This window comes from Mauremys mutica, chromosome 24, assembly GCF_020497125.1.
Source record: "Mauremys mutica isolate MM-2020 ecotype Southern chromosome 24, ASM2049712v1, whole genome shotgun sequence".
Classification (NCBI taxonomy): domain Eukaryota; kingdom Metazoa; phylum Chordata; order Testudines; family Geoemydidae; genus Mauremys; species Mauremys mutica.
Window position 1 is genome coordinate 14,362,431 of NC_059095.1, and position 26,877 is coordinate 14,389,307.

The 26,877-nt window shown below is 46.8% G+C and overlaps 2 protein-coding genes across 3 annotated transcripts in view; both read left to right on the forward strand.

The window, feature by feature from the left end:
* The first annotated feature begins 632 nt into the window (after window positions 1-632).
* LOC123355690 (maestro heat-like repeat-containing protein family member 2B) lies at window positions 633-26,047 on the forward strand. The gene is made up of 13 exons (XM_044998247.1): window positions 633-733; window positions 2,780-2,922; window positions 6,466-6,588; window positions 7,440-7,602; window positions 11,227-11,254; window positions 11,787-11,930; window positions 14,623-14,715; window positions 15,041-15,110; window positions 15,223-15,336; window positions 16,052-16,125; window positions 23,786-23,907; window positions 25,167-25,250; window positions 25,914-26,047. Exons 6-12 carry the CDS (start codon window positions 11,820-11,822, stop codon window positions 25,243-25,245), a joined length of 663 nt encoding a protein of 220 aa, XP_044854182.1. The 5' UTR covers window positions 633-733; window positions 2,780-2,922; window positions 6,466-6,588; window positions 7,440-7,602; window positions 11,227-11,254; window positions 11,787-11,819; the 3' UTR covers window positions 25,246-25,250; window positions 25,914-26,047.
* LOC123355691 (maestro heat-like repeat-containing protein family member 2B) overlaps window positions 25,924-26,877 on the forward strand; it is a 33,595-nt gene continuing 32,641 nt past the window's right edge. For both annotated transcript variants that reach the window (XM_044998248.1, XM_044998249.1), the window contains exons 1-2: window positions 25,924-26,058; window positions 26,528-26,568. The gene's annotated coding sequence lies outside the window, so the exon portion shown is untranslated. The remainder of the gene's footprint in view (window positions 26,059-26,527; window positions 26,569-26,877) is intronic.

Genomic DNA, 26,877 nt, shown 5'->3' on the forward strand with positions numbered 1-26,877 from the left:
TACATATGGCCCTACATATGACACCACACTGTATTAAACACAATAAAAATTAATTTAGTTGATTTGTTTGGCAGGACATGAAAATTAAATATAAATTTCAGTTCATTGTAAAACAATATACAATCAATGTTTATAATATAGTTCAATAAAGTTTCATCAGGCTTTCTAATCAACCAAATTAAAAAGCAAAGGAAACCAACCAACCACACTCAAGTGTCACTGTTCATTCTCCAAGGCGGTTTCTTCTTTCTTTGGTGCTTTTATTCTATATAAATTCAACCAGGAGCAGATTTTCAGATAAAACCAATATTGGAAAGTGTGGCAAACTGAGAGAGGGCCCAAACCAAAATTCAAAATGATGTCGAGAGAATGAGAAATTCTACACTGGAGCAAATGTAGGCACCTATTGGACTGCTTACATGTATGGGCCCAGATATTGAAGTGTATTTAGGTTCCTAACAGCTACTGATTTCAGTGCGATTTAGGAACCTAAATACCTTTGAGGATCTTGTCCATATAATTACAGCACATACCTGGTCAGCAGCAGATTATGTGGTATGCTACAGTCACATCAATGTCATAATAGTGCTTGCATAATCTTGACTGGCTATCCTGGACATGACAGACTGAGAGGCCAGCTGCCTATCAGTACGGGAGCTCTTTGGAGAAAGGACTGGAGGAAGTGTGGAGGAAAGATTAAAACATGAATAAATTTGTGAGTGAGCCGACAGAGGTAAGGGTCAGCATTGTATTTTCTATATCCATTCTATATTCACACACGCATTCAGAAAGCCTAGGCATACAGATAGATTTGCTGTAATGTTCTCCATTTATATGACCAGAACCTCAGCTGCTGTAAATCAGTGTGGCTCTGTTGTCTTCCTTGTATCTGTATTGATTTACACCAGTTGAGAAGTTGGCCTACCGCCTCTGGACCTGGAAACTTTCCTGAGAATCTGAGTTTCTATTGAATGTTATGGGGAAGGTCTCCCTTATTTTCTCACAGTTGTTTTATGTTTATTGTGGGTCCTCATTTTGTGTCTTCTCCATCCATGGAGCCAAGATCTAGCTGTGGAATCCATCAGAGATGGGGGAAATTAGAAGAAAAAATGCAGAAGGACTTCTCTAGCTGTCTAAATGAAGCTCTGCTAATATCTTAAATGCAGGATAACAAAGCATGGGGTCACATTTCTTAGCAACACTAGTGCTCCTAATCCCACACTATCACTACTGCAGCAAGATGGGCAGTGTAGGTTACAGTTATGATTCAGTTTGCATCTGGGTGTTAGAACTGAAGAATGCAATTTGCATAAAGGATGGGCAATCACCTAACCTCAAGCAGTCTTTCCTGGGAAGGGGAAATCTTGTTAGTTCCTCCTTCATGCTTTGGAATGCTGTTACAATGGAGACAGACAAATATGGCATTTCAGATTTCTTGTTAAATATTAAGGCTTCTGGAGAATTTCTGCCCATAGCTAAGAGATACATGGGAGATAAAATCCTGATTTTTTTTAAATACATCAGCTATTGCATAGTTTCATAGAGTTTAAGGCCAGAAGGGACCATTAGATCATCTAGTCTGACTTCCTGGATTTCACATGCCATTAAATTTCACCTAGTAACCCTACACTGAACCCAAAAACTTGTCTTGGACTAAAACATTTCAGTCTTTAGGAGACTAAACGGTTGTGTGCCATAGGCAGGGGACAGGAGAGACTGAGGTTCCACCAATGCCTGAGGCCCTTGCAATGGTAGAGAATTGATTAGGTCAGATATACCCAGATGATCCTAGCAGGTGATCAGTGCCCCATCCTCCCACCCAAAGGTCCCTGCCAATCTGAGCAGAGGAAAATTCCTTCCCACCCACAACTCTGGAGATCAGTTGGACCCTGAGCATGTGAGCAGGACATCTAAGGAAACAGATTCTCTGAACCATCTTGGAGCACTGGTCCACCCTACCAGGTGTCCCATCTCCTGCTATGGTCAATCCCTGACGTTTCAGATGAAGGTTGGAGGGAACCACCTCACCCCACTCACAGTGTACACCTAGCCAATTGTGCATGGCGGAAAAATTCCTTTATCACCTCTATAGGCAACCGGATGAACTCTGTTCCATGAGTCTTCTCTGCAAGTATTTAAACTATCATAAAATAAGGTTAAAGGCTTTCTTCAAAACAGGGGGCCTAAAGTTAGGCTTCTAAATTCATAGTGAGGTCTAAAAAAGTGGCTTGATTTAAAAGAGATACTGAGCCCCCCAAAGTTCCCAGCATAGCCAATAGGACATCTGGGTGCTCAAGATTTTTGAAAATGAGGCCCTGACTAAGCAAAACTCTTAAGCATGTGCTTCACTTTAGGTCTCTTTGTTGGCTTAGAGTTAAGCATGTGATTAGGATGCTGAATCAGGGTGTAGGTGCCTTAATGTGGATTTAGGAGCTTAAGTCTATGCACCCAGTTTTGAAAATTTTGGCCATAAATTATTATTCTGTATGCTATCAAAACTCATCAATTGATAGTAAAGAGTGAAAGGAAGATTATTTTACACGGGGATCTACTTGAAAGGAGCACATTTTCTTCATTATGATTTCCCCCCAAACACATTGGGTCGTTCAGCAAATAAACCTAGTCATCAGGAGGAAGGAAGAGGATTTACATGATTCCCAGGTCGTCTTCTCACAGTGTTTGGGTGCCTCCAGAATCTTTACTGGATAGTGAATTAAAGAAGCCAGCACCAATTTCTACTATCAGTGGTAACCAGCCAGATCTTTTTATTTAATTTCAGATGTTTATAATAAGGTTGTTTCCCTCCTGGCACATATGGATGATGAAGATAAGGACAAAATTGCCCTCAGGATTGCCTTTATAGCTGAGACCAAGCTGGCTAGTGTTGTGACAGTTCTGGTAGAGAAACTGCAACAGGATGAGGTAGGGCAGTTTCATGAAATTACATCCGCTTTCCATGTGTCCACACCAAATTCTGCCTGACTTCATGGGGGAATGCATGGGGGTAACTTAGTATAGAACTTGGCCTGGCGCACCATCAGCATAATCAGTATTCACCCTTCTGTCCTCAGGCATGAACTCATCATGCAAAATGCTGTTATTACAGATCAGGATGATATAATGCTCTATAAAGAAAGCATTGTCCTTTTACACACAGTGGAGTACATGGGCTGTATATAGTAAAAGTACACTATAGGACCTGCAGTAATCTCTTTTAATAATACTTTGCCCTTCTTTAGCATCTTCATCCAAAAATCTCAAAGCACTTACCTAATACTAATGAATTAAGACTCATAGCACCCTTGTGAGAATGGTAAGCATGATCCCCATTTACGGATGATTTGTGTCACAGGGAATTAAGTTACTTGCTCAACACCACTTAGCAAGTTAGTAAAAGAATGTGAATAAAACCCAAGTAAACTGACTCCCTGCTCTTATTCCTAACCACTCCTTTCTTATGATGACATAATATTGAGATTACTGAGATTATAGCACTGAAGGGACCTTATCTATATATTTTCTACTAGGGGAATTTTCTACTATTTTCTATATATTTTCTACTAGGGGAATTCTGCAACAAAAAATAAAAATGATGCACACAGTATTTTAACATTTCTGCAAATATACAATATAATTGTACCAGTTCAAATTATTTTTGATTATTTATTTCAAAATCCCAGTCAGCAAGTATGTCTGTATCAATACAGACAACAAAAAGGATTCAGGAAATGTTTTTTGACAAAAAGATTCCTTACTATGCATATTAATACAGAACTCTGAGTAATAATCCATTTCAACTCCCTACAGAACCATATTTCTTGCACCCCTCAAATGCAGTGCAAAGGCTTGGTGGAGTCAGGGGTAATGGAGGAGCTGAGGGAGAGGGAACTAAATTGCTGGGAAGGAGCCTGGGTGTGAACTTGGAGGGTTGCTGGGTATGGATGGGAAAAGTATGGAACAGTTTTTTTGGGAGAGGCGGGGAGGAATTGTTAGGGAGCTTCCCCCATGCAGACCCTGGCTGACCCCTAACCTCTCCCATTCAGTAAGGCACATCTGCCCCTGTCTCCATGTGTTCCTGCACCCCCATGGGTCCTTGCACCCCTTGTCCACATGTGTCCCTCCACCCCCACTCAGACATCCACTCCCCAATCCTGCCATCCCCATGTGTCTCTGTGCCTCCACCCAACCAATCCCTGTCCCCATGTAGCTCTGCACCTCCTCCCCCATTACTATGTGGCTCTGAACCTCCCTCCCCCCGTAACCCTGTGTCTCCACTCCCATTCAGCTCCTGCCCCAGTCTGTCCTCCCCCACTAGCCCTTATGAGCAGAACTGAACTACTTGTCTTGGCCTCCTAGTTCTTTATTTATTTGAATTACTTGATTAATTATGAATCTCTTTTGGTTTTCAAGAATAAAATTGTTGCATAATCCAGAGCTGCTTGAAGTACGTAGAGCTTATGTATTTATAAATTATCAGTGACAATTTTCAATTAAAAAAATCCCCCTTACATTTAAAAATTAATGGAAGGAGCTTCCGCCCAGTGGAGCTGAGTGTTCTGATTGCAGTTTGCAGAAGCCTTCCTTTTCAAGCAGAACCGCTGGAATGTTTAGCCAATCGAGAGAGCTGATTGGCTCTGAACATTCCAAAGTGCTTTATGACCTTGGCATGCAGGTCACATAGGTTTATAGATTCACAGGAGACAGAGATGGAAAAGACCTATTGGATCATCCTGTCCATTTCCCTGCTAATGCAGGAGCACTCCCAGTGGCCATTTTCCACTGGTTTGGCCAAACTAATTTTAAAAGCCCCTAATGACTGAGCTTTCACTGTTTTCCTAGGTAGACTGTGTCATAACCTTATAGACCTGTCTCACAGGTGGGGCATTTTTCCTGTTGTTAAAGTCTTAATTGTGTGTCTTTTTTTAGTTTAATCCCGTTACTCCTACTTTTACTAAATGTATTATACTAAAAAATTCCTCTCCCTCCTTGGTATTCACACCCTTCAGATAGGTGTATGGTATTATCATGTCTCCCTCACAGTCATCCCTTGGCCGCATCTGCCATAGACAGCTCTTTCAGTCTGTCTTCAGAAGTAGAGGTCTGCTCGGGCCCAATTTTTAAGCCCAACTTGAACGGGCCCCAAGCCCACTCACCTCACCCTGAGAGGGTTGAATCATTTTCCAACCCTTCCCCCCAAACGGATACTGCCACCACATCCTGCTCATGGGGCCGGCGCAGCGGCAATAATGTGCAGCAATGGCTTGATCCTCTGACACTGCCCCCTGCTGTGCTGATCCCATGGGCTAAAGGAGGAGAGCCGACCTGACCTGAGCCCAAGAGAGGCCAGTTGTTTTCTCATCCAACCTGACCCTGACGCCTGTAGTCAGGTCCCATAGGATTTGGGTCAGGTTGCAGGGCTCTATTCAGAAGTCAATTCTGCCACCCCCGTTCATTCTTTTTTGTTCTCCCATGAATTACTTCCAATTTGTTGATCTCTCTGGGAATGTGGTGCTAGAAAATGCAATAATCCAGATACAGTCACACCTCAGATGAACAGACAGGAACTGTTGTCTTTCTGCTTCGTGCCTTGATCCCTGTGTGTAAAAGACCCAACCCACACGGCTCTTTGTGGTAGCCATCACACCTTGCATATACATGTTGACTTTGTTTTTCACTGTCACCCCAGGGCACTTGTTGCTTCCCACTTTTCTCCCTCCCATTATGTCAGTTACTTCTACCTCCTTTCCAGATGTGCTAGTTTGCAGTTTTCTGAAAGGAATCTTGTTCTCTGCTCAGGTTTTTAATTTCTCTGTGTCCCTCTTTTTTTTTAATCTGTCCCAGCTGATACTATCATCTGTGAATTTCTACACTGATGGGCCTCATAAAAGACACCTTCAAGTGTGCGACTGTCAATGTAGCTCTAACTGCTGAGCTAATTTCCCCTAGGAGCTGTTGAGGACTTACTGCGGGAGTTGGGTATTTTGTAATTCAACATTTACCAATTCTGTCTGGAGTGGATAGAGCATGGGCAAGGGGCTCATTTTTATTGTTTGATTTCAATAAATGAAACTAGGTAAGGAGGCAATGAAGGAGGCTTCTTCTGGCTCTTTTCTCTCCAGGAAGATTAAAATATGTCAATTGCTCAGCTGCTTCTGAAGTGCTGCTAAATGAGGTGATTGTGGAGGGCATGGCATGTTTTACACCAATTAAACCAATGGAGTAGTTGTGTGAGCATGCTGGCTGAGGAGTCAGTGTGGCCTAGTGGATAGGACTCTGGATAATGACTCAGGAGACATAGATTCTCTTCCTGGCCACGAACCTGCTCTCTTATGATAAGACTTGGGCTAGTCATTTCATGTTTGGATTAGAAGCTCTTTAGGGCAGGGGCTTATTTGTCAAATTACTGTGTGGTCATCAAGAAAAACTTTTCCCGATTGTTTGCTCTCTTTTCTGTTTTGTCCCCAGCAAAACAGAGTAGACATTTACTGTGTCCTGGAGAAGGTATTGCAGCAGGACACCAGGGACCTAGAGAGAGGGCTACTGAAGAAAATAATAACACTAGCCTCAAACCACATGAGAGAGACTCAGGTAAGTTAGTTCTCCTGAGATACTAATCAAAGGATCCAAAGCTTTAATTAAAACTTTCTTTTTTGGGGGGTAAACTATATACTGAAACGAAAATGTATTCTTCTGTTAGAGGCCCACACCTTCCTCCAGACCAAAACCCAGGTCCTAGACAGCACTTGTGCACATGCATAAGATGGGACAACTCACATGCGAAAGTTACACATGCGCTTAAGTGCTGTGCAGGATCAGGTCCTGAGACACATCATATCAGACACAGCGACTCTTAACGAGCAAGTCTTTCCCGAAGTCTACTAGGGATTTCATGATTGATACTGATGTTATGTGGGAGGCGCTCTGATACTATCGCGATAAGTGGCAGTATAAAGCCCTAAGACAGACAGAATCTGAACTATCTCCAAAAGCAGCAGCATTGGATTTAGAATCTAGTTTGCCAGCAGGAAAACCCATGGAAAAATCCCTCTTGTTCCAAAGGAAGTCAGTCCCCTTTTTGGGGACAGTTTATTCCAGGAAAGCTCTCTGAACATCTTTGAAGCGGCCCAGTCTGTGTCTCATTACCTCCTCAGGGAAGGGCAGGGCAAAATATCATGTGACTATGGTGACCAGTCATCTACCACAAGGAGCTAATAGTGAATAATCTAACTAAGCAGCTTGCAAGCAACTCAAAGGCTGAAAATTGTTTAGCCAAATGACTCAGTGAATATTTATGACTAATGACTCTATCCACAGAAAGTTGGGTGGGTTCATTCGGAACTTATGCACAGAAATAAGGACTTGACTCATCTAAACAACTCTGGCTAGTGCAACTGGCTTCAGTCACCTCAGTCTCTCTCTCTCTCTCTCTTTTTTTTTAGCAAGCAACAAATGAAATAAAAGTGGCAGCTAGCAACACGTTAGTGACTCTGGCACACTGCTATTTCAATAATGTGATATATGAGCTGAGGTGTCATCTGAAACCACTGGAGCTGCCTGAAGAGTTTATTTTAGTTATGTTGGGCAACCTGTCATCAGCCTATGGTATGGTAACTTCCATCTTTTTGTAAGCGGGGGAATGGTCCCGCTATTGTGGGGAACTTTCCTGGCTTCTGCACTATCCCGGTGAAGTGGGCTAGCGAAAGGATCTGAGTCCTCGCTCCCACTTCCTTTATCCAGAGGCCACCCTGCCCTTGAGGACTCTCCTTCCACTCTCCTGTCTGGCAGAGTCCTTGTAACCCCAACAAGGCTGGGCCCAGGATTCCTGGGGGGCTCGACCCCCAACCCTGCTGTGGTCACCCAGGACAGGGGCTAGGGTGTCCCCACTCCGGGGTACCCTCTCTGCACTGAGCACCTCCCTTACCCACTGATGATTTCATACAATTTAAAGCAAATACAAGCTGTTTAATTAACAATTAATTTAAAAAAAAGAATAAGGAAAAATGGGAACGGTTAAAGGAAAACACATCACCCTGCTCTGGGGCAGGGACCATCACATACAGTGTCTCTGGAACGTCAGGGCAGTTCACAGTCTGTTCCTTGTAGGTCCCAGGCCTCCTCCTCAGGCCCTGGCTGTGCTGCAGGGACGCTGCGGGTTGGACACTTGCTCTGGCGGTGGCCACACACTCTCAGGCCCTGGGTGGCAGGACCCTTCTCCCCAGCGTCACCCCCGCCCTGGCAGGGTTACGATCCCCCTCCCAGTCTGGCCTGCAGGGCCTCTTGGCTGAGGTATCTCCCTGCGCTGGGCCCACTGCCCGGGGTCCCCCTCGCTCTCCCCAGCTGCTCACCGCACCCGACTCCAGACTGCCCCAGCTCCAGCTCTACTCTGCCTCAGCAGGGCTGCTGCTGCTGCTCTGACCAGCTCCCTGGGCTGCTTCTGTGGCCTCTCTGGCTCCAGTTGCTACCGCTCTGCTCCCAGGGCAGGGCTGCTCTGCAGGCTGCTTCTGTGACTCTGCTCTGAGCTCTCATCTGCTTCCTGGGCTGCTTGTCTGGCCCCTCTGGCTCTGGTTGCTGCAGCTCTCCTCCCAGGGCACGGCTGCTCTCTCTGGGCTGTGCTCTGGCTTTTTGGGCTGCAGCTCTGCTCCCATCAGCTTGGCTTGGGGCCCTGCTCTCTCCTTAGCTCAGCCCCACTCCATCTGACTCAGACAATTGCAGCTCACATGGAGGACGGGACCCCCCTGGCCTCCTGACTCCTTGATTAGCCTGCCCGCCCTGTCAATCAGGCTGACCTGGAGCACTGGCCTCTCCACATTGTTTCTGGAGACTGTCAGTCTCAGGGTCCTGATTTCCCATTGACCCCTCCCTTTTTAGTGCTGGGAGCTAGCAACAAAACACCCCCACTGAATGTTAGTAAGGGGGCAACAGTCCCCTTACATTTTGTTTCAAAGTTATTGTCTTTCATTTAAGGACAGGGGATTACTCTCTCTACCTAAAAATGTTACAGCTAAACAGAGCTCTGCTTGAGTGCGTGCGTGCGTGTGTGGAGAGACACAAGCTTAACTGCTGTTGCTAGTTCTGGCTTCCAGATCATGAGCTATCCAGATGGAGGTGCAAGCTCTAACTTCTTCCCCCAACTGAAGTTCCTTAAGGATGGGAATGAGTTGAAGATCAGGTTGAGTGGAGCTCTTCTCCACCCCACTTCCCATCCCGCCCCAGTGCTCTCTCCCCTTACGCTGGGAGTGAGTTGGGCATTGGGCACAGCTGTGCACTGGTGGAGGATTCCTCTCTTCAGAGTGAATCCCCCACTGGCTTTCAATGGCTGCTTTAAAGCCATTCTGCTCTGCTTACGCAGCGCAAACTGGCCTAGGAGCCCATAGCATCCTGCCCCACAATGTTTCTAAGGGCTGGTCTACACTAAGGGGAAAAATCGATATAAGATACGCAACTTCAGCTACGTGAATAACGTAGCTGAAGTCGAAGTATCTTATATCGATAACTTACCCGTCCTCACGGCGCGGGATCGATCTCCGGGGCTCTCCATATCGACGACGCCACCGCCGTTCGCGGTGGTGGAGTTCCGGAATCGATATAAGCGCGTTCGGGGATCGATATATCGCATCTAGATGAGACGCGATATATCGATCCCTGAAAAATCGATCGCTACCCGCTGATACGGCGGGTAGTGTAGACGTAGCCTCAGTGTGTTGTAAGAAGGCGGAGAGCAGCCGATTATCTGTCTTCCTTCTCTTCTGGCCTTTCTCTGCAGCACTTGAGTGTATCCCTTTTGTGGGAATGACCCTGAACGCCATGTTCTCCATGTTGGAGTTAGTCAATGATGGCAGGATGAGACAAGCATTTTGCGGTGGTAAGTGCCAGCACTTACTCTAGGTGCCCCAAATGGATATTTAGGGGATCTTGGTACAGATTGAAGTGACTGACCAAGTTTGCAAACAGGCCCTGAACTGTGCTCCCTGCCCTGGATTGCATCAGGTGCTGCATTCCTTGGCTCCCGCGGCACTCAGTGAGGTTGAGAGTGCTCCTCACTTTGCAGGAGGCGCTGAGCATTTGTAAGTTCAAGCCCTTTATGACTCATGGATATAATTTAAAATAAACAGACACAAAGGCTGAAGCTGCCCATCTGCCAGGAGGCTCCTGGGGGAGGAAGTGAAGGGAGCAGATTTCAATACTGTACATTTAAAAATCCCATTTTCCACTCCTTCACCCATTGTCTCCCCTTAGTTTCTTTATCATCATTTCCTTTCACCCTCTTGCTCTGTCTTCTCTTCCTCTCCACTTCTCTCGTCCTTTGCTTTTCAGGTGATGCTCAGTAAGGGGTTAATCCTGTGCCTTTGAGGTAAATGGGAATTTTGCCATCGAGTTCATAGACAACAGGATTGGGCCCTAATTCGTCTTAGCAAGGACTCTAGATTCACCTACTTTTAGGGCAAAGTGCTCTCCACTACCTTCAAATCCCAGTAAAGCCAATGGCAGTTAGGGGCACTGAACATCTTTCAGACAAACTGTAACTCAAGATAAAATCATCCAGTGTTAGGGTTAAATAAACAATAACTGCAAAGGACACGAGTCATTCAGAGGAGAGCTTGCTGAAATATTTTGAATTTTAATTATATGTTCCATAATTTTTCCCCAAAATTTGATGAAAAACAAACCTGAAAAATGTCAATGACAATTTTGATCAGGAAGTGTGCATCCAGTGTTTCTGAGTATCTAAAGAGGTGGCTGAATGTTTTTGATTTTTGAAAAATATAAATGATTTTTAATTTAATTTAAACTGCTTTTTCAAGCAGCTCTAATTAAGAGGTAACAAGGAAAGGAGAAAAAAATTGTCTTCAAATGATGGTAATTGAAAAAAGATTGAGAGATATGCAAATTAAAAAGCCTTTTGGGAAACAAGACATGGAATGGGGGGGAAGAGAAATAGCTCAGAATTGATCTGGGATTTCAGCGTCTAGTCCTGAACCTAAGCAGTAGCTGCCATGGAATGGTAGTAAACTATAGGCCTGGGGGTCTTCACTGATAAAGCAACTTCTCCTCGTTACTAATATGTCCTTTTCACATTGCCTGTCTTCTCTCCGTCCATGCAGTTCTGGAAAAATGGTCAAGACCAGTAAAGCTCTATTTGACTAACTGGGAAAAGTGCCCATTCCCCAGAATTGGCGAATTGCGACTCTGCAATAATTTTCTTCCCTTGTATTTTCATGTGACCAGGAGCTGGTTGACCTGTGAGGAGCCGGAGGTGAGAATTGCTGGCTCTCTAAACCTTTAGCAGAAATTGTAATGTTAAATTCTTTGTGTCTGGCACTCTTTGTGATGATGGCATTTAATGGTAGGTCCTTTTGGATGGAACAGAGTGTCATGTAAAACATCTAAAACCCAAACATTTATAATGTCACCACATCATGGAAATTCTGTCTGTACACAGTGTACATGGATTCTAGTTTTATGCACCTAACGTGCAGATGAACACGGGATAGTGGGCTAAATTAATTCCTCCATTCAGCCCCAGTGGAGTTCCAGCAGGGATGAGTTGGCCTAGAATGCATACTAATCTGGGGAAATATCTTACCTGGAATAGTTGTGAGGTGCATTAGGATATAATCCTGAAACCAACCCTATGAGTCCTGGTTCTTTACCGGGAAATATCGAGATAGGCCCATTCCTACAGTGGAACAAGGGAAGGTGCAGGCATTAGAAGTAGAAAAGGTGTGCCCATTGGATGATATTGAACGAATTAGTAGGAACATAAATTCTGTGTCTCATCTATGCAGCTCAAGCAGGCTATCATCAAAGCCCTTGATCCCATGATGAGCCTCCTGCTACACAAAGAGGAGCATCAAGATCAGCTGTTTGAACCGATCTCATGGCTCCTTGAGCAATATAAGGAGGACACTGATGTTTTTCATGTCACCAAGGTGAGGTACCAGTCCTTAAGGTAACTGTCTATGTGTGTGCATGTATGAAGTGTGCGAGGAATTTGCTGGCAGTGGGGTGTCTGGTTTAGACAGTGACTTGTTAGAAAATAAATATCCACACGAGTTCTGGGTTTATACACATGGTGAGCCAGGCAAGATGATTTGTAGGTAAATGCCTCTTATGAAAAGCATCATCTGTTTCCTGGGGAGGATGATAAGGAGATAAAATACAAAACACCTGCCCCCCCACCAACAAGATACTCCCTCCTTGTGATTTCCCAGTACATCCTGTCAACTCTGCATCGCTCTTTTAGTTCATAAGCTCCTCAGAGCAGGGGCTGCCATATGTTGTCTCTGGTCAGTACCAAGCCAACGGTCAATGGCTGAAAATTAATACTAAGGAGACTTGAGAGTCATTGCTTTGGATTATGGAACTAGATGGATCTAAAAGCATTGCCTGGCTATTTCATCTCCCGTTCTATGCAGTGCTGTTGTCGCCATGTTGGTCCCAAGATATTAGAGCGCCAAGGTGGGTGAGATAATCTAATTAAAGATATTGTGTCACTCCCCTTCTCTCTCTAGTTCATCTACCCTCAGTACCACATGAGCAAGAAGAAAGGGGCCATATTCTGTCTTCAGTGGGGCTACACAGTTGTAAATGAAGTCATGAGACAGCTATAACTTCTGGTAGTGATATTTACTCACCATCTCTGTTGGTTGAAGCTTTCTGGTACAGAGTATGTGGTCACATTTGCGGTTGAAAAACCCATGATTTGGAGGGAACCAATGCATCATGGACTTGTTTGATAGCATCAGGGCTCTACACAACTGCTTAAATATAGTAAAATATGTAGATGGCATCAGAGACATTCTGGAAGCTTGAAGCAGCAAAGGAGAAAAGTGTTTAGATGCAGGAAGGAATTTGATTTTCACCTTTTTTATCAATAACCTGGCAGAGGACATAAAATCATCCCTGATAAAGTTGGCAGATAAGATAAAAATTGGGAAGTGATAAATAATGGAGAGGACAGATTCAGAGTGATCTAGATCACTTCGTAAACTGGTCGCAAACAAAGGTGCATTTAAATACGGCTGAATGTAAAAGTGAGCATCTAGGCACAAAGAATTTAGGCCATACATACATGATGGGGGATGCTGTCCTGGGAAGCAGTGACTCTGAAAAAGATTGTGGGCGTCGTGATGAATAATCAGCTGAACACGAACTCAAGCAGTGGCCAAAAAAGGTAAAAAGCATAAAAAGGAGAATCTCAAGCAGGAGTACAGTGGTTATTTTACCTCTAAATCTGGCACTTGTGTGGCTACTGTTGGAGTACTGTGTCCAGTTCTAGAGCCCACAACTCAAAAAGGGTGCTGATAAATTGGCGAGGATATTGACAGAAGAGTCACAGTGATTAAAGGATTAGAAAACATGCCTTACAGTGGTAGAATCAAGGAACTCAATCTATTTAGTTTAACAAACAGAAAGTAAAAGGGTGTGTGATGGGGTTTACCTACCCCACATTGGTTCAACAGGGGTTAATCCTACTTTGTGGGCTGAGGAGGCCATGGCCCCTCATCTCTGCTGGGCATGCTTCAGCTGGAACCAGGATATAAAAGAGAGCCGCTCAGCTGAGTCTGGGATGGCTGCCAAAGGGAGCAGAGGTGCATTGCAGGCTCCTGGAGAGAGACTGCCAGTGCTCCAGGATTCAGAGGCCAGCCAGACTGTGGCTGCAACCCATGACCCCCCAGCCACCCAATGCCAGAGATGGAGGAGAGACCACAGAATCCCTGAGACCACCAGCTGCGGAAGAATGGGTGGGAAGTAGCCTAGGTGGACTAAGCACTGATCCAGTTGAGGTACCTAGCTTTGACTCGGCATGTTTTGGAAGGATCCCCGCTGAGTTGGTGGCAGATACCCCTGCAGCAAGACAGGGCCCTGGGCTGGGACCTGTGGAATAGGTAGGACCCAGTGGAGAAGGGCTGGCCACTAGGCAACACTTCCCTGCCACAAAAGGTGGTTCCATTGACTCTGGCCACTAGGCCGCACTGCCATACCTAGAAGGGCAGCCCTAGTGACTCAGGCTGTTGGGCCGTGGACCCTCACCGAAGGGCTGCTGCGCTGATCCCGACCATTAGGCTATGCTGCCCTAGGAGCCAGGTCTGCTGCGGTGGCTAGGGAGACTAGGCCATCTGGGCCACCCGAGATCTACTTCAGTTCCTCCACAACCTGGTACCACTCTGACGGGGTGGACCTGTCCTGTGACAGGGTGACTTCATGACAGTCTATAATATCTTACACGAGGGACTCATGTTTTATAATGGGCTCTTCAGTCTAGCAGAGAAAGGTGTAACTTGATCCAATGGCTAGAAACTGAAGCGAGACACATTCAGACTGGAAATACTGCGTCCATTTTTAATGGTGAGATAATTAACCATTAGAACCATTTACCAAGGGCCGAGGCAGATTCTCCCTCACTGACAGTTTTTATATCGAGATTGGGATGTTTTACTAAAAGCTCCGCTCTGGGAATTATTCTGGGCAAGGTCTGTGGCCTGTGTTATACCGGAGGTCAGACTAGATGATGGCAATAATCCGTTCCGGCCTTGGAATCTACAAATCCCCTGAATCTGCTTCAGTCACTACATATTGCTCCTGTGTGTGCCACCATCTGACTTTCACCCTCTGTTGCAGAGTCTGAGCCAGCTCTTGGAGGTCTTGGGTGAATATAAGATCCCTCTCCCTAAAGGGAAGTTTCAAGCCATCTGCAGTGCTCTGCACAACCAGGTGAGGGATGGTTTTGCTTGGATCCCTTGAGCTTAGGCACAGCAGATCTGAAGCATATTAACAATCCAAATCTATGGAATGATAATGCAGAGCCTGGGGAGCTCCTCATGCCTTCCTGATTTCTGCAGGCTCCAGAGTAAGCAGGTAGCGGTCTCATTTTCTTAGCTAATATCCAGCTCAGTTTGTAAAGCAATTTCACCATAAGCCAATTATCAGGGGGAGTCAGAGTTGTACAGTAAAAACTGTGGCTGTGTCTTGATTAGGTCATTTTCTTTTCAATTGCTTTTGATTAGTTTTTCTTTGACCATTTCCCTTCTTCCCACAGATCTGTTCTCAAGCTAAGCCGCTCAGCGTGGAAAATCACGTAGAGCTGGTCTATTGTATAGTTCTGCTAGGTAAGGGGAAGAGACTCTGAGTTACACAGTGGTTTCCTTGTAACTTCCTTTGTAAGGTATGGTAAGAATAAGAGCTCTGTCATCAGTGAGGACGTGATTTCTTCCCTTGCAGCCCGTTCTTCTCCGGAGGATCTGATAGCATTTCTGCACTTGCAGCTGAAGACTGAGAATGAGGCTGTTCGTGTGGCGTCTTTGAATCTGCTCAGAGCTATTGTTGGTGCTGACTGTAAGTAACACAGGAGCAACTGTGCCAGCTGCCCTCTTGGCCGACATGCTGAGGGTTGAGTTGGGGACATCCAGAGCTAAAAGCATGAGCTACTATAGATTGAGCTGAAGAACCAAGGCTTTGTAGGTACGGCAGGGCTGTAACAGACTCATTGCCTCTGCAAATGGGGCACAGAGGCTCTACAACACACAGTCACCAGTGCTCTGGATATCCACTAAGGGACCAAATGCTGCCCTAAGTTACCCCCATATGGCCACACAGAAATCAACAGGTTCAACTAAGTGCTGAATGTAGCCCAAGATATTTTTCAACTTCAGATACAGAAGTTGACTTGGGGCCAATGCATATTAACAATCATCAGATAAAAATAAAATAGTCCTCCTGACTCAATAATCATCAGTATTAGACACTATAGACTAGATTCTGAGTTCTGTTATACTGGTGTAAACACAGATTAACCTCAGTCTATCTAACTCTTTTATAATATTTCCATCATGGCGATATGATGGCACTATTTATAGAAATGGAATTACTTTAGATTTACACTGGTGTAACTGAGACCAGAGTCTGGTCCTATATTTTCCGCACTGATTCTGTATATGAGAGAAGCTTGGCACTATTTTGAATAGGGCCCTTTGAAATCCAGGATTCATTCAAATGTGGAAAGTGAGTGTGTGGATCAAACAAGTACTGTACACCTCTCCTTATCTTTCAGTGCCCGAGACAAGAGATAAAAAGTGTCTGATTGTGAAGGCAGTGAAATCCACTCTCAGTGATCAGAATGCTATGGTAAGATTGTGTGTGGAGCAGTGAAATATTTCAGTTTTTTTCAGTGATATGGGATGAATGTGTAACCCCTTTGGGGTCTAGAGAGCATAGCCCCTTTAAATCTTTTTCCCAAGCGGGAGGGGGAGAGTAAGAAAAAGGAGGGAAACTCCAGGGGGCAGGGCTGGAGCTGGAGGGAGAGAGAGGAGAAGCAGCATGGCTGGCCCTGGAGAAGGAAGCAGAGGGAGCCTGCTGGAGGCCTGAGGAGGACAAGCCCGATCAGGGACAGCCCAGGACAGGAGCCAGGAGAAGTCCTGTGCCAGGGGGAATCGCCCGAGAAGGACAGGCCGGAGCTGGACCCAGTATCATGGCTGCCCGGAGCTGCCTGGGGCTGTGAGTACTGGGGCTTGTGACTCTGCACTGGGAATAAGGAGGGAGGCTGTTAGATAGTTAAGTGGGGAGGTGGTCGCTCTGTGTGGCTTTGCAGAGAGCGGCAGAAGAGGCACCGGAGGGGTTTGCTGGGGAGAGTTCACTGGCGCCGAAGACGACCAGGAGCACCCAAGACTCACCACCGGACTGGAACTTTGCTCAGGCCTCCTGAACTCTGTGTGCAGACACATTGCTCAGTGTCTGTCCTGTCAGACTGTGCTACCACTGGGTCTGTGGGGCCTTGGTTTGAATGCAGCCCTGTTTTACTGCTCCCCCTATATTTCCCCTTGTTGTTTTTCTCCTCCCAGCCCTCTGTAAATAAATATCTCCCTTTGTTATATCCATTGTACTTTTCCTGTGGGTGTGTGTGTTCACTCTGGGGGGTTTGGAACAGGTGCCCCTGGGGTGGAAGGGATTTCTCCTGCTGCGTTCCTGCGCGCGCTGTCTCTTGGCCAGAGCTGCCTGCAGAGCAGACTCCATCTTGGCCACGAGGGCGCTATAGTTACACTTGGTGGCCCGTACGGGGAATTTGCAGTACACACACACACATACCCACACCCCTACGTTGCGCACCCTGGGCTTTTTCTTCACAGAGAAAAGAAACTCCTGAGTGACTTTCATCTCAGTAAAAAAAAAAAAAAAAAAAATGGAGAGAGGATTATTAGAAGACCTGTGCCGAGGGGCACGAATCCCAGTAACCAAAGCTGTGCTGGTGGCGGGGTTCCCAGAAGAGATGGAACCAAATGAGATTGAGGAGAGCCTAGATGCAGCTGAAATACTGGGGAGGGTAAAGGTCCACACCCGTATTTACAATCGCAAAGTGAAGGGCATGGTAGCACTATGTACTCACTCCAAGGAAGCAGATCTTGACAAAGTGCCCAAAGAGGTGAAAGTAGAAGGTATCCCCTGGACAATTCTGGGGGCAGAGCAGTCCCCTCCTAGTGTGCCTGAGTCACTTGAGGTGGATTCTTTAGCACAGAAATTGCAAGCTCTGATGGTAGATGAGAAGCGGACAAGAGAAGAATTAATTTTAGCATTAGGAGGGGCTCCAACACCTGCAGCACCCAGCCTGGTGGGATGGGCCAAAGAGCTGGGAAATGCTCTCAAAGATGCATTGAAGCCAGTACATGAAAATGCTCCATACAAGCGGTTACGTTCATTCTCAGGGGTGTCACCTGTACCCTCAGGGGAGGATGATTACGAGACCTGGAGGGATTTTACGGTGCCACTTGTCCAAGAGTGGGAATGCTCTGATGCTGAGAAGCGGAAACGGGTGCTTGAGAGTCTGAGGGGACCTGCCATGCGAATTATCCGAGCCCTGAAAGACTCTCAACCAGCTGCCACAGTGCAAGACTATTTAACCGCTCTTGAGAGTGTCTACGGTGCTACTGATAGCAGTGAAGACCTGTATTATCGTTTCCGCCATACCTATCAGGAGCCCCACGAACGATTGTCTGATTTCATCAGGAGACTAGAGGATTTGCTACAGCAGGTAGTGCGGAAGGAGGGCATCCCCACCAAGCGCATTGATTTCGCTAGGTTGGACCAAATCCTCCGGGGCACCCGACAAGATGGGTTGATGTTGTGGAAACTGCAGCTGAGGGAGCGGGCCCAAACCCCACCCCCATTCCACAAGCTCATTCGAGAGATACGTGAGGAGGAGGAGCGATTATTGCAAGCGGATGCAGTGTTGCAGCCGAAGATGGCAGGAAGTCACACCACCACAGTGCTTGGAGAGATGGAAGATGCCCCATCAGTGGCAGCAGCACTGAGAGATTTGACCCGAGAAGTGGCCATGATGAAAGCTCAAGGACATACTGTGCCATCCTCAAGAGAGGAGAGTAGCAGGAGGGGTGATAGCCAGCGTGAAGGTTTCTGTTATAACTGTGGAAGAGATGGTCACTATGCCTTCGACTGTCAAAACAAGACAGATCATGCAAGGGTATCTCAGAGATTGCAGCAGACCATTAGGAGGCTTCAGGGAAACACCAACAGGGCTTGGGGAAGGAGCAACCCAAGACCCTGAAATTTCAAGGCTCCCCAGAAAAAACCACAAACAGAGGCTACCCACGTGGGCTGATAGGCCCCCAAGCTATAGTACCTGTTCGTATAGAAGGACGATTGTGTGAGGCATTGCTGGACAGTGGATCACAGGTCACCATACTTTATGAATCTTACTACCGAGAACACCTGCAGCACTTGCCCCTGCGTCCCCTGTCTGGCCTGACAGTCTGGGGAATTGGCTGTGACTCCTGCCCCTATCGGGGATATATCCTGTTAAATGTTCAGTTCCCAAAGAACGTTGCGGGGTAAACCAAGGAAATAGAAAACTTTGGCACTGGTCTGCCCAGATCCAAAGGGAAGAAAGTATGCACCTTTAATCCTAGGGACAAATGCAAACCTGTTCCAGAGGTTGGCGTGGAAATGCCGTGAGATGGCAGGGAACAACTATCTGCAGGAGCTGCCAATGCATGCTTTATGTAAAGCTGCATACCAGCGAGCCAGGGGCCCCCATCCCAAGAGAAGACCAAGGCTAGGCCTTTTGGGAGGGATAGTTTCCAGTTTGGGGATTCCCCCATTCCTGCTGAGTGGAAGGATCGCCTGTGTGAGAAGTTAATCAAGAGAGGAAGGCTGTTTTCTCTATACACGAATGGGATGTTGGGTGTGCACATGATGTGGAGCACCATATCCAAATGCAGGATGGTCGGCCTTTTCGAGAGAGGTCGAGACGATTAGCCCCCGCTGATATTGAAGATGTGAGGAGGCAGCACCTACAGGAACTGGTTCAAGCAGGTATCATTGAGGAATCCAGGAGCCCCTACGCATCGCCGATCGTCGTAGTACGAAAGAAAAGTGGAAAGGTGCGCATGTGCGTCGACTATCACACTCTGAAACCGGCGGACGATCCCTGACCAATACACAATGCCCCGGGTGGATGACGCTTTGGATAGCTTGAATGGTTAGCTGCTGGTTCTCTGTCCTTGACCTCCGCAGTGGATACTATCAAGTGCCCATGGCACCCCGAGGACCGGGAGAAGACAGCATTCATCTGCCCTTTAGGATTTTACCAATTTAATCGCATGCCTCAAGGAGTATCTGGAGCTCCAGCCACATTTCAGCGACTCATGGAGCGGGTGGTAGGGGACATGCACCTGTTGGAGTGTCTGGTATACCTGGATGACATTATAGTGTTCGGGCGCACTTTAGAAGAACACGAGACTCGGCTGTGCAAAGTCCTGGATCGTTTGGAACAGGCTGGCCTCAAGTTATCCTTAGACAAGTGCATCTTCTGCCAGACATCCGTGCGGTATGTGGGACACATAGTGTCTGCAGATGGTATAGCTACAGACCCAGAGAAGGTGAAGGCGGTAACTACCTGGCCGAGGCCCACAACTCTCAAGGAATTAAGGTCATTTCTGGGATTCTGTGGCTATTACCGCAAGTTTATCAAGAATTTTTCGCACATCGTACATGCACTCACAGAGCTCACCAAGGGATACCCCCCCACAAATAAGAAGAAGGGGAACTCACCTCGCCATAAATACTTCAATGTGGGTGCACCTTTTGGAAAACGGTGGACTGCTGAGTGTGAAGAAGCTTTCCATAAAATCATTCAACAGCTCACGCAAGCACCTGTTTTGGTGTACGCTGATCCCACCCAGCCGTATGAACTTCATGTTGATGCAAGCTACACTGGTTTAGGCGCTGTCCTTTATCAAGAGCGTGAGGGCAAACTCCGACCGGTAGCATTTGCAAGTCGAGGTCTCACACCGCCTGAGAGAAACTACCCTGCACATCAAGTGGAGTTCCTGGCATTGAAATGGGCCATCACAGAGAGGTTCCATGACTACCTCTATGGGGCCAAGTTCACTGTAAAAACTGATAATAACCCTTTGACATACATCAAGACAACAGCAAAATTATCCGTAGCAGGACACCGGTGGTTAGCGGCACTCTCTGCCTATGATTTCACTCTGCAGTATCGACCCGGTCGAACAAACATGGATGCAGATGCCTTGTCTCGGCAACCTCACTCTAAGGATTTATTACTCAATGATCAGATGAATGTGGGGACCTCTGAACTGAGAGCTTTATGCCAACGGGTATCCATTGTGGAGGAAAAATCCACAGCCAATGGAGAACGGGCAATTGACTGTCTGGGTGCACCACCAGAAGCCATACCCATAGCCTACTCAAGTTTTACTAGAGTACAGGACCCACAGCTGCCCAAACTAAAGGATCGAGAGGTAGAGTACGCCCAGCGAGCTGATCCACGGATGAAGGACATCCTTTATGCATTGGAAAGAGGAAAAGATCCCAGGGCTATTCGACCGAGTCACCCAGAGGAGGCCCTTTTGCTGAAAGAATGGGATCGCTTATTGGTTCGGGATGGACGACTTTACCGAGGGCAGAAGCATCCTCAGAGGCCTCACCATAAGCAGTTGGTGCTACCGCAGAAGTACCGGCAAGGCGTGTTAGAGGCCTGCCACGATCGAATGGGGCATCTGGGAATCGAGCGGTTGGAGGCCCTAGTTAAGGCAAGATTCTATTGGCCCCGAATGGGGCCTGACATCGCCCACCATATTCGCACCTGCACCAGATGTATCCAACGAAAGACTCTGCCTAAGCAGGCGGCTCCTCTTGTTAGCATCACAAGTTCTGCACCCATGGAGCTTGTCTTTATGGACTTTCTGTCATTAGAGCCTGACCGCCGGGGTACTGCAAATATCTTGGTGGTCACTGACCATTTTACTCGTTATGCCCAGGCTTATCCCACCAAAGATCAAAAAGCTTCCACAGTTGCCAAGATCCTGTGGGAAAAGTTCTTCGTCCACTATGGATTGCCCGCCCGACTACACTCAGATCAGGGACGGGATTTTGAAAGTCGATTAATAAAAGAACTTTGTAAGATCATGGGGATAAAAAAATCACGCCCCATCCCTTATCATCCCCAAGGGGATCCACTACCAGAACGATTCAACCGCACACTACTGAACATGCTGGGAACTCTGGAGCCTCAGCAGAAAAAATACTGGAGCCAGCACGTAGAGCATTTGGTTCATGCATATAACTGCACTCGACACGATGCAACTGGGTTCACACCATACATGTTAATGTTCGGTCGAGAGGCCCGGTTGCCGATCGATCTCTGTTTTGAAGTGTCTTCAGATGGGGCACTCCCAAAAACATACTTGGGGTATGTGACGCGCTTAAGAGATCAACTGAAAGAGGCATATCGAATAGCGACGCAAGCAGCTGGTCACCAGAATCAAAAGAATAAAACCCGATATGATCAGCGAGTGAGGCAACAGGAGATTCGGGTTGGTGACCGAGTTTTGGCCCGAAATCTCGGACTACAGGGAAAACACAAAATTGCAGATCGTTGGGAGTCACACCCGTACATTATAGAGAAGAAACTTGGGGATCTACCAGTGTATCGCATACGTCCTGAGGGCAGTCGCGGCCCCACCAAAACTCTCCACCGGAATCATCTGTTACCTATAGGACAAGTATTGTTTCCCCGTGAGGATATTTCCACAGATTCTGAGACTCCCGGACCTGCAAGTCGGACACGGTCCCAACGACGGAAATATACCCGTCCTCTGCAAACAAGCAGCTCCTCGGAGAGTGAGGATGAAATAGGGTTTGGTGAACATCCAGTTGGGAATGACCTGACCCTAATGGATCCTTTTGTTGTCACGCAAAGAGATGGTGAAGGGGAAGACCCCACACTAAGCATTCCCGAGGCCTCACTGTCCCAAGCTGTGGAGACCCCCCAAGAACATGATGAGGAAGGCTTAGTGCAGGCAGAGAACCCTGTACCCCAAACAGCCACTTTAAACCCAGATGCACTTGAATTCGTGCCTCAAGGACCCATCATCTTGCCTCCATGTCCAGTGGTGTCACCTCAGCCAACATCTGACAGCCAGCCTAGACGTTCCTCTAGGGAAGGGAAGCCCAGGTGTGTGCTGACGTATGATCGTTTAGGGGAACCCAGTGACCTACAGATTCCTGGGGTGCCACGGGGGGCGAGCTGCCTCATGGGAAACCTGTTCCACCCCTCGGGGTCCTGTGGGTTGGATGATGGGAATGCTTCTGACGAATGGGGGCCCTGGGTCTCCTTCTGGGGATCCATGGCTTAAAGTTGCCTACCTTGATGGGGACATCAAGGATTATTTCTTTTGGAGGGGGAGAGTGTAACCCCTTTGGGGTCTAGAGAGCATAGCCCCTTTAAATCTTTTTCCCAAGGGGGAGGGGGAGAGTAAGAAAAAGGAGGGAAACTCCAGGGGGCAGGGCTGGAGCTGGAGGGAGAGAGAGGAGAAGCAGCATGGCTGGCCCTGGAGAAGGAAGCAGAGAGAGCCTGCTGGAGGCCTGAGGAGGACAAGCCCGATCGGGGACAGCCCAGGACAGGAGCCAGGAGAAGTCCTGTGCCAGGGGGAATCGCCCGAGAAGGACAGGCCGGAGCTGGACCCAGGATCATGGCTGCCCGGAGCTGCCTGGGGCTGTGAGTACTGGGGCTTGTGACTCTGCACTGGGAATAAGGAGGGAGGCTGTTAGATAGTTAAGTGGGGAGGTGGTCGCTCTGTGTGGCTTTGCAGAGAGCGGCAGAAGAGGCACCGGAGGGGTTTGCTGGGGAGAGTTCACTGGCGCCGAAGACGACCAGGAGCACCCAAGACTCACCACCGGACTGGAACTTTGCTCAGGCCTCCTGAACTCTGTGTGCAGACACATTGCTCAGTGTCTGTCCTGTCAGACTGTGCTACCACTGGGTCTGTGGGGCCTTGGTTTGAATGCAGCCCTGTTTTACTGCTCCCCCTATATTTCCCCTTGTTGTTTTTCTCCTCCCAGCCCTCTGTAAATAAATATCTCCCTTTGTTATATCCATTGTACTTTTCCTGTGGGTGTGTGTGTTCACTCTGGGGGGTTTGGAACAGGTGCCCCTGGGGTGGAAGGGATTTCTCCTGCTGCGTTCCTGCGCGCGCTGTCTCTTGGCCAGAGCTGCCTGCAGAGCAGACTCCATCTTGGCCACGAGGGCGCTATAGTTACAAATGGATATCTAGGTGGAGCTTTCATTCAGATCCAGAGGAGAGACTGCAGACTAGAGAAGGCATGTCATTCTCCTGCCTGTGTTAAATGGATCCATGTTTATAAGCCAAGGAGATAAAATCAAAAGTATAAGGACTCTCATATCCTATCTCCTATTTCAGGCAGAATGGATAACAATAACTCGTGTGTGTCATCTCTACCCTTGCAGGTGAGGAAGGCAGTTCTTCATTTCATCCGGAGGCTGCTCAGCTCAGAAAGTGTGGAGAATTGTGCAGCATGGGATATGGTAGAACATGTTTTCAGGAGTTCAGTGTGTCCACCAGCAAACTGGTAAGGAGAGTTCTTAACACTTAGGACTCAGTCCTACCGTTCTTGCATGCTGACTGCTCCTCTTGCCTTCAGTGGGAGTTTTCACTCAAGGACAACTGGACTGAATGATTAGAGCCAGAATCTGATCAGTTATATTGGTGTAAAGTCAAGGTAACTCCACTGACTTTAGTGGCGTTACTCTGGATTTATATTAGTGTAACAGAGATCAGACTCTCACACTGGGTATTTACATCTACCAGAGTTAGCTTTGTTACTCAACCCTCAGATGAGTCACTGAAAATTCTGAAAACACCATTTTTCAGTGAAATGTTCTTGTACAAGGAAGCACGTCTTTTTGTTTTAAATAGAACGTAACGATGCCCAGTTCTGTGGCTGTTGAAGCAAATATAAACTATCAGCAAAACACCGAGGTTATGCAGGCTGCATCACAGACTGTCAGGAACCTGGAAAAGCTTGCTGCATATTTCCCTCACGACATACTCTACTCTACATGTACTAGTTTAAAAATATCTTCAATCTGTATTTCTGTCTATGGACACAGCCAGGTGCTCCAGACACTTTGTGCTCCATGACTGGATCCATGATATGTATTAACAGAAACAGTTCAACTTTACAGTAAGTTGTTGAAGATCTTAGCTCTGCCTGGCCCCTTTTCTACAAAGCTGGAGCTTGTGGCAATACTCCCAAGGGCCTTTTTTTCACACCCGCCCCCCCATTTTAAGGAAGGCTGCTTTTTCTCCTTGGGCCAGTTTTGCGCTCCTTTACACTGAAATCAGTAGAGTCAATCAATATTTAGTCCTGTGTAAGAGCGAGCAGAATTAGGCCCATTGATAGAATCACACTGACTACAGCCAGAATGACCAAGCTGGTTGGGGCATCAGAACAAACAGAGTGGATCCCCCTGGTTCTGCATATTGATTTCTACTGGGCAGAGTCTGAATGTTTTTCCTCAGAGATAAAAAGATGAAACAGTTTTTTCCAATTTTAAAAAAAGTAACACTGTTGGGGAAACTCTATTGTATTCAGTGAATCATTCCCTTCACTTTAGGGTTTTCCTAAGCCTGGGATCTGACCCACCAGTTAGGAGTTTCTATTATTCTTTTCCCTTCAGATGGCTGTGCACTTCCAGTGCAATATAAAAGCAGGCATAGGTCAATGTTCAAGATGGCTTTGTAAGAGAAGGACACTGATTCTATAGCCAGTGTCTTACTACAAGCTAATAAGTTCTATATAGCTATTTCACAACATTTCTCACCCAGGATATTCAGGAAGAAAGCACTATCCAAACCCTGTGCATTGACATCCTGCAATGTCTGGACACCTCAGTCAGTGGAATGACCTAAGTAAGTGACCTGTTGCTACTGCTTCTTGAAATAGGGACATTCTTCCTTACCTTCCTTGTACCTCTCCACAGGGAAGTTTTTTGCACAGTCAGCATAATGGAGGAACAGCATGTCAAATACATGTCAGGGGTGGTGTGACCCCTTCATCATGGAGTAAGTGGCTCACATTAGAGAAAAGGTATAAAGCAACTTAACTGGAAGGAATCATGTTGCAGAGATCTTCTCTTCATTCTTTCCAGTGTCTGAGTGCAACTCCCCCTTAGATCCTCCATGAATACTTCTGACATTTAGATTTGGTGATCCTGGATTTGAACAGATACTGGGGCTGGGACTATGCCTTATATAGATCTGTAAAGTTCTGGGTGAGTTGACGGTGCTATCTAAATAGCTCCATAATGTTCTAATGCAGGGGAAGAGGATTCATTTCTGGGTGAGAGCCAAATTGCTCACCAAACAAGGCAGTGTATTTAAAAGACAGAGTGAGGGGGCACCGGACAGGTAGAGTGAGATGATGGGGAAAGAGAGATGAGGTGATAGGTAAGGGAAGGGTCAGTGATGAATAAAAGGAGAAGCTACATGACAGGGAGGGATTCAGACAGCAGGATACTGGAAGTGGGGGAATGGAAATAGCTGTGTACTGAACAGTCTCACTCTTCTCTGCAGGTGTTATGGCCAAGGCTTCTAGAGTATGTGGTGCCAGCTCAGTACACTGGTACTTTGAAGCCTCTCTACAGATGCCTTAGGGAACTGGCTGAGAAAAAGCAGCAGGAAGGAGAAGAAGCTGCTTGCCTCGACTACGGTGGATGAGGTTTATAACAGAAACTCTTTCATTTATTCTCTCCAGGCACACTATGAAATGAACAGGTTCAGTCTGCTCCAGTTCTCTTGTCTGCAATCAGGAGGCTAAAATGAATGAGGGATGGTCTTGTGATTACAACACGGCCATGGGAGGGAGCTAGGAAATGTGGGTTCTGTTCCTAGCTTGCCACTAAAATTCTGGTTTGACCTTGGAGAAATCACTTGATCTTTCTCCCTCAGCTTCCCCACTTCTGAAATGAAGGAGTAATTAATGCCAACCTCAGAGGTGCTGTGAGGCGGAATTCATTCATGTCTGTAAAGCATTTTGAGAAGCTCAGACTGAAAGCACTATGGAAATGCAAATTATGATCAGCTGTATTCAACATTGGTGGGCACGTTGGAAATGGCTAGGGGAATAACAGCAGCAGGACTCTCTGCAAAGCCTGGCAGAATTAATGATATTCTGTTTCTTTCCCTAGTGAGACTCCCTACACCCCAGGGGCTGCTGGCACGACTCCTGGTGAGTAAACCATGAGAATAGGTTTTCTGTGAAATGTGAAGTGGGACAGTTAAGTATAAAAATGGATTTTTCTAGCTAGATGCTTATAGGCAGGCTGAGGAATGTGTATGATTGGATCTCTCTGTCTCCGCCCTCTCCTGAGATACATTGTTCTGCATCCTCGTACTAGCTAGAATGCTTTCTTCTTCAGGAAGGCACTGCAGTAGAAGCAATAACTCTATTGTATGGTCTCCACAGTCAGAGAGTCTGAACTATTCCCTCCTTCAGGAACACACTGGTATTGTGCTGACAAAACTTAGCCTGTTCTTT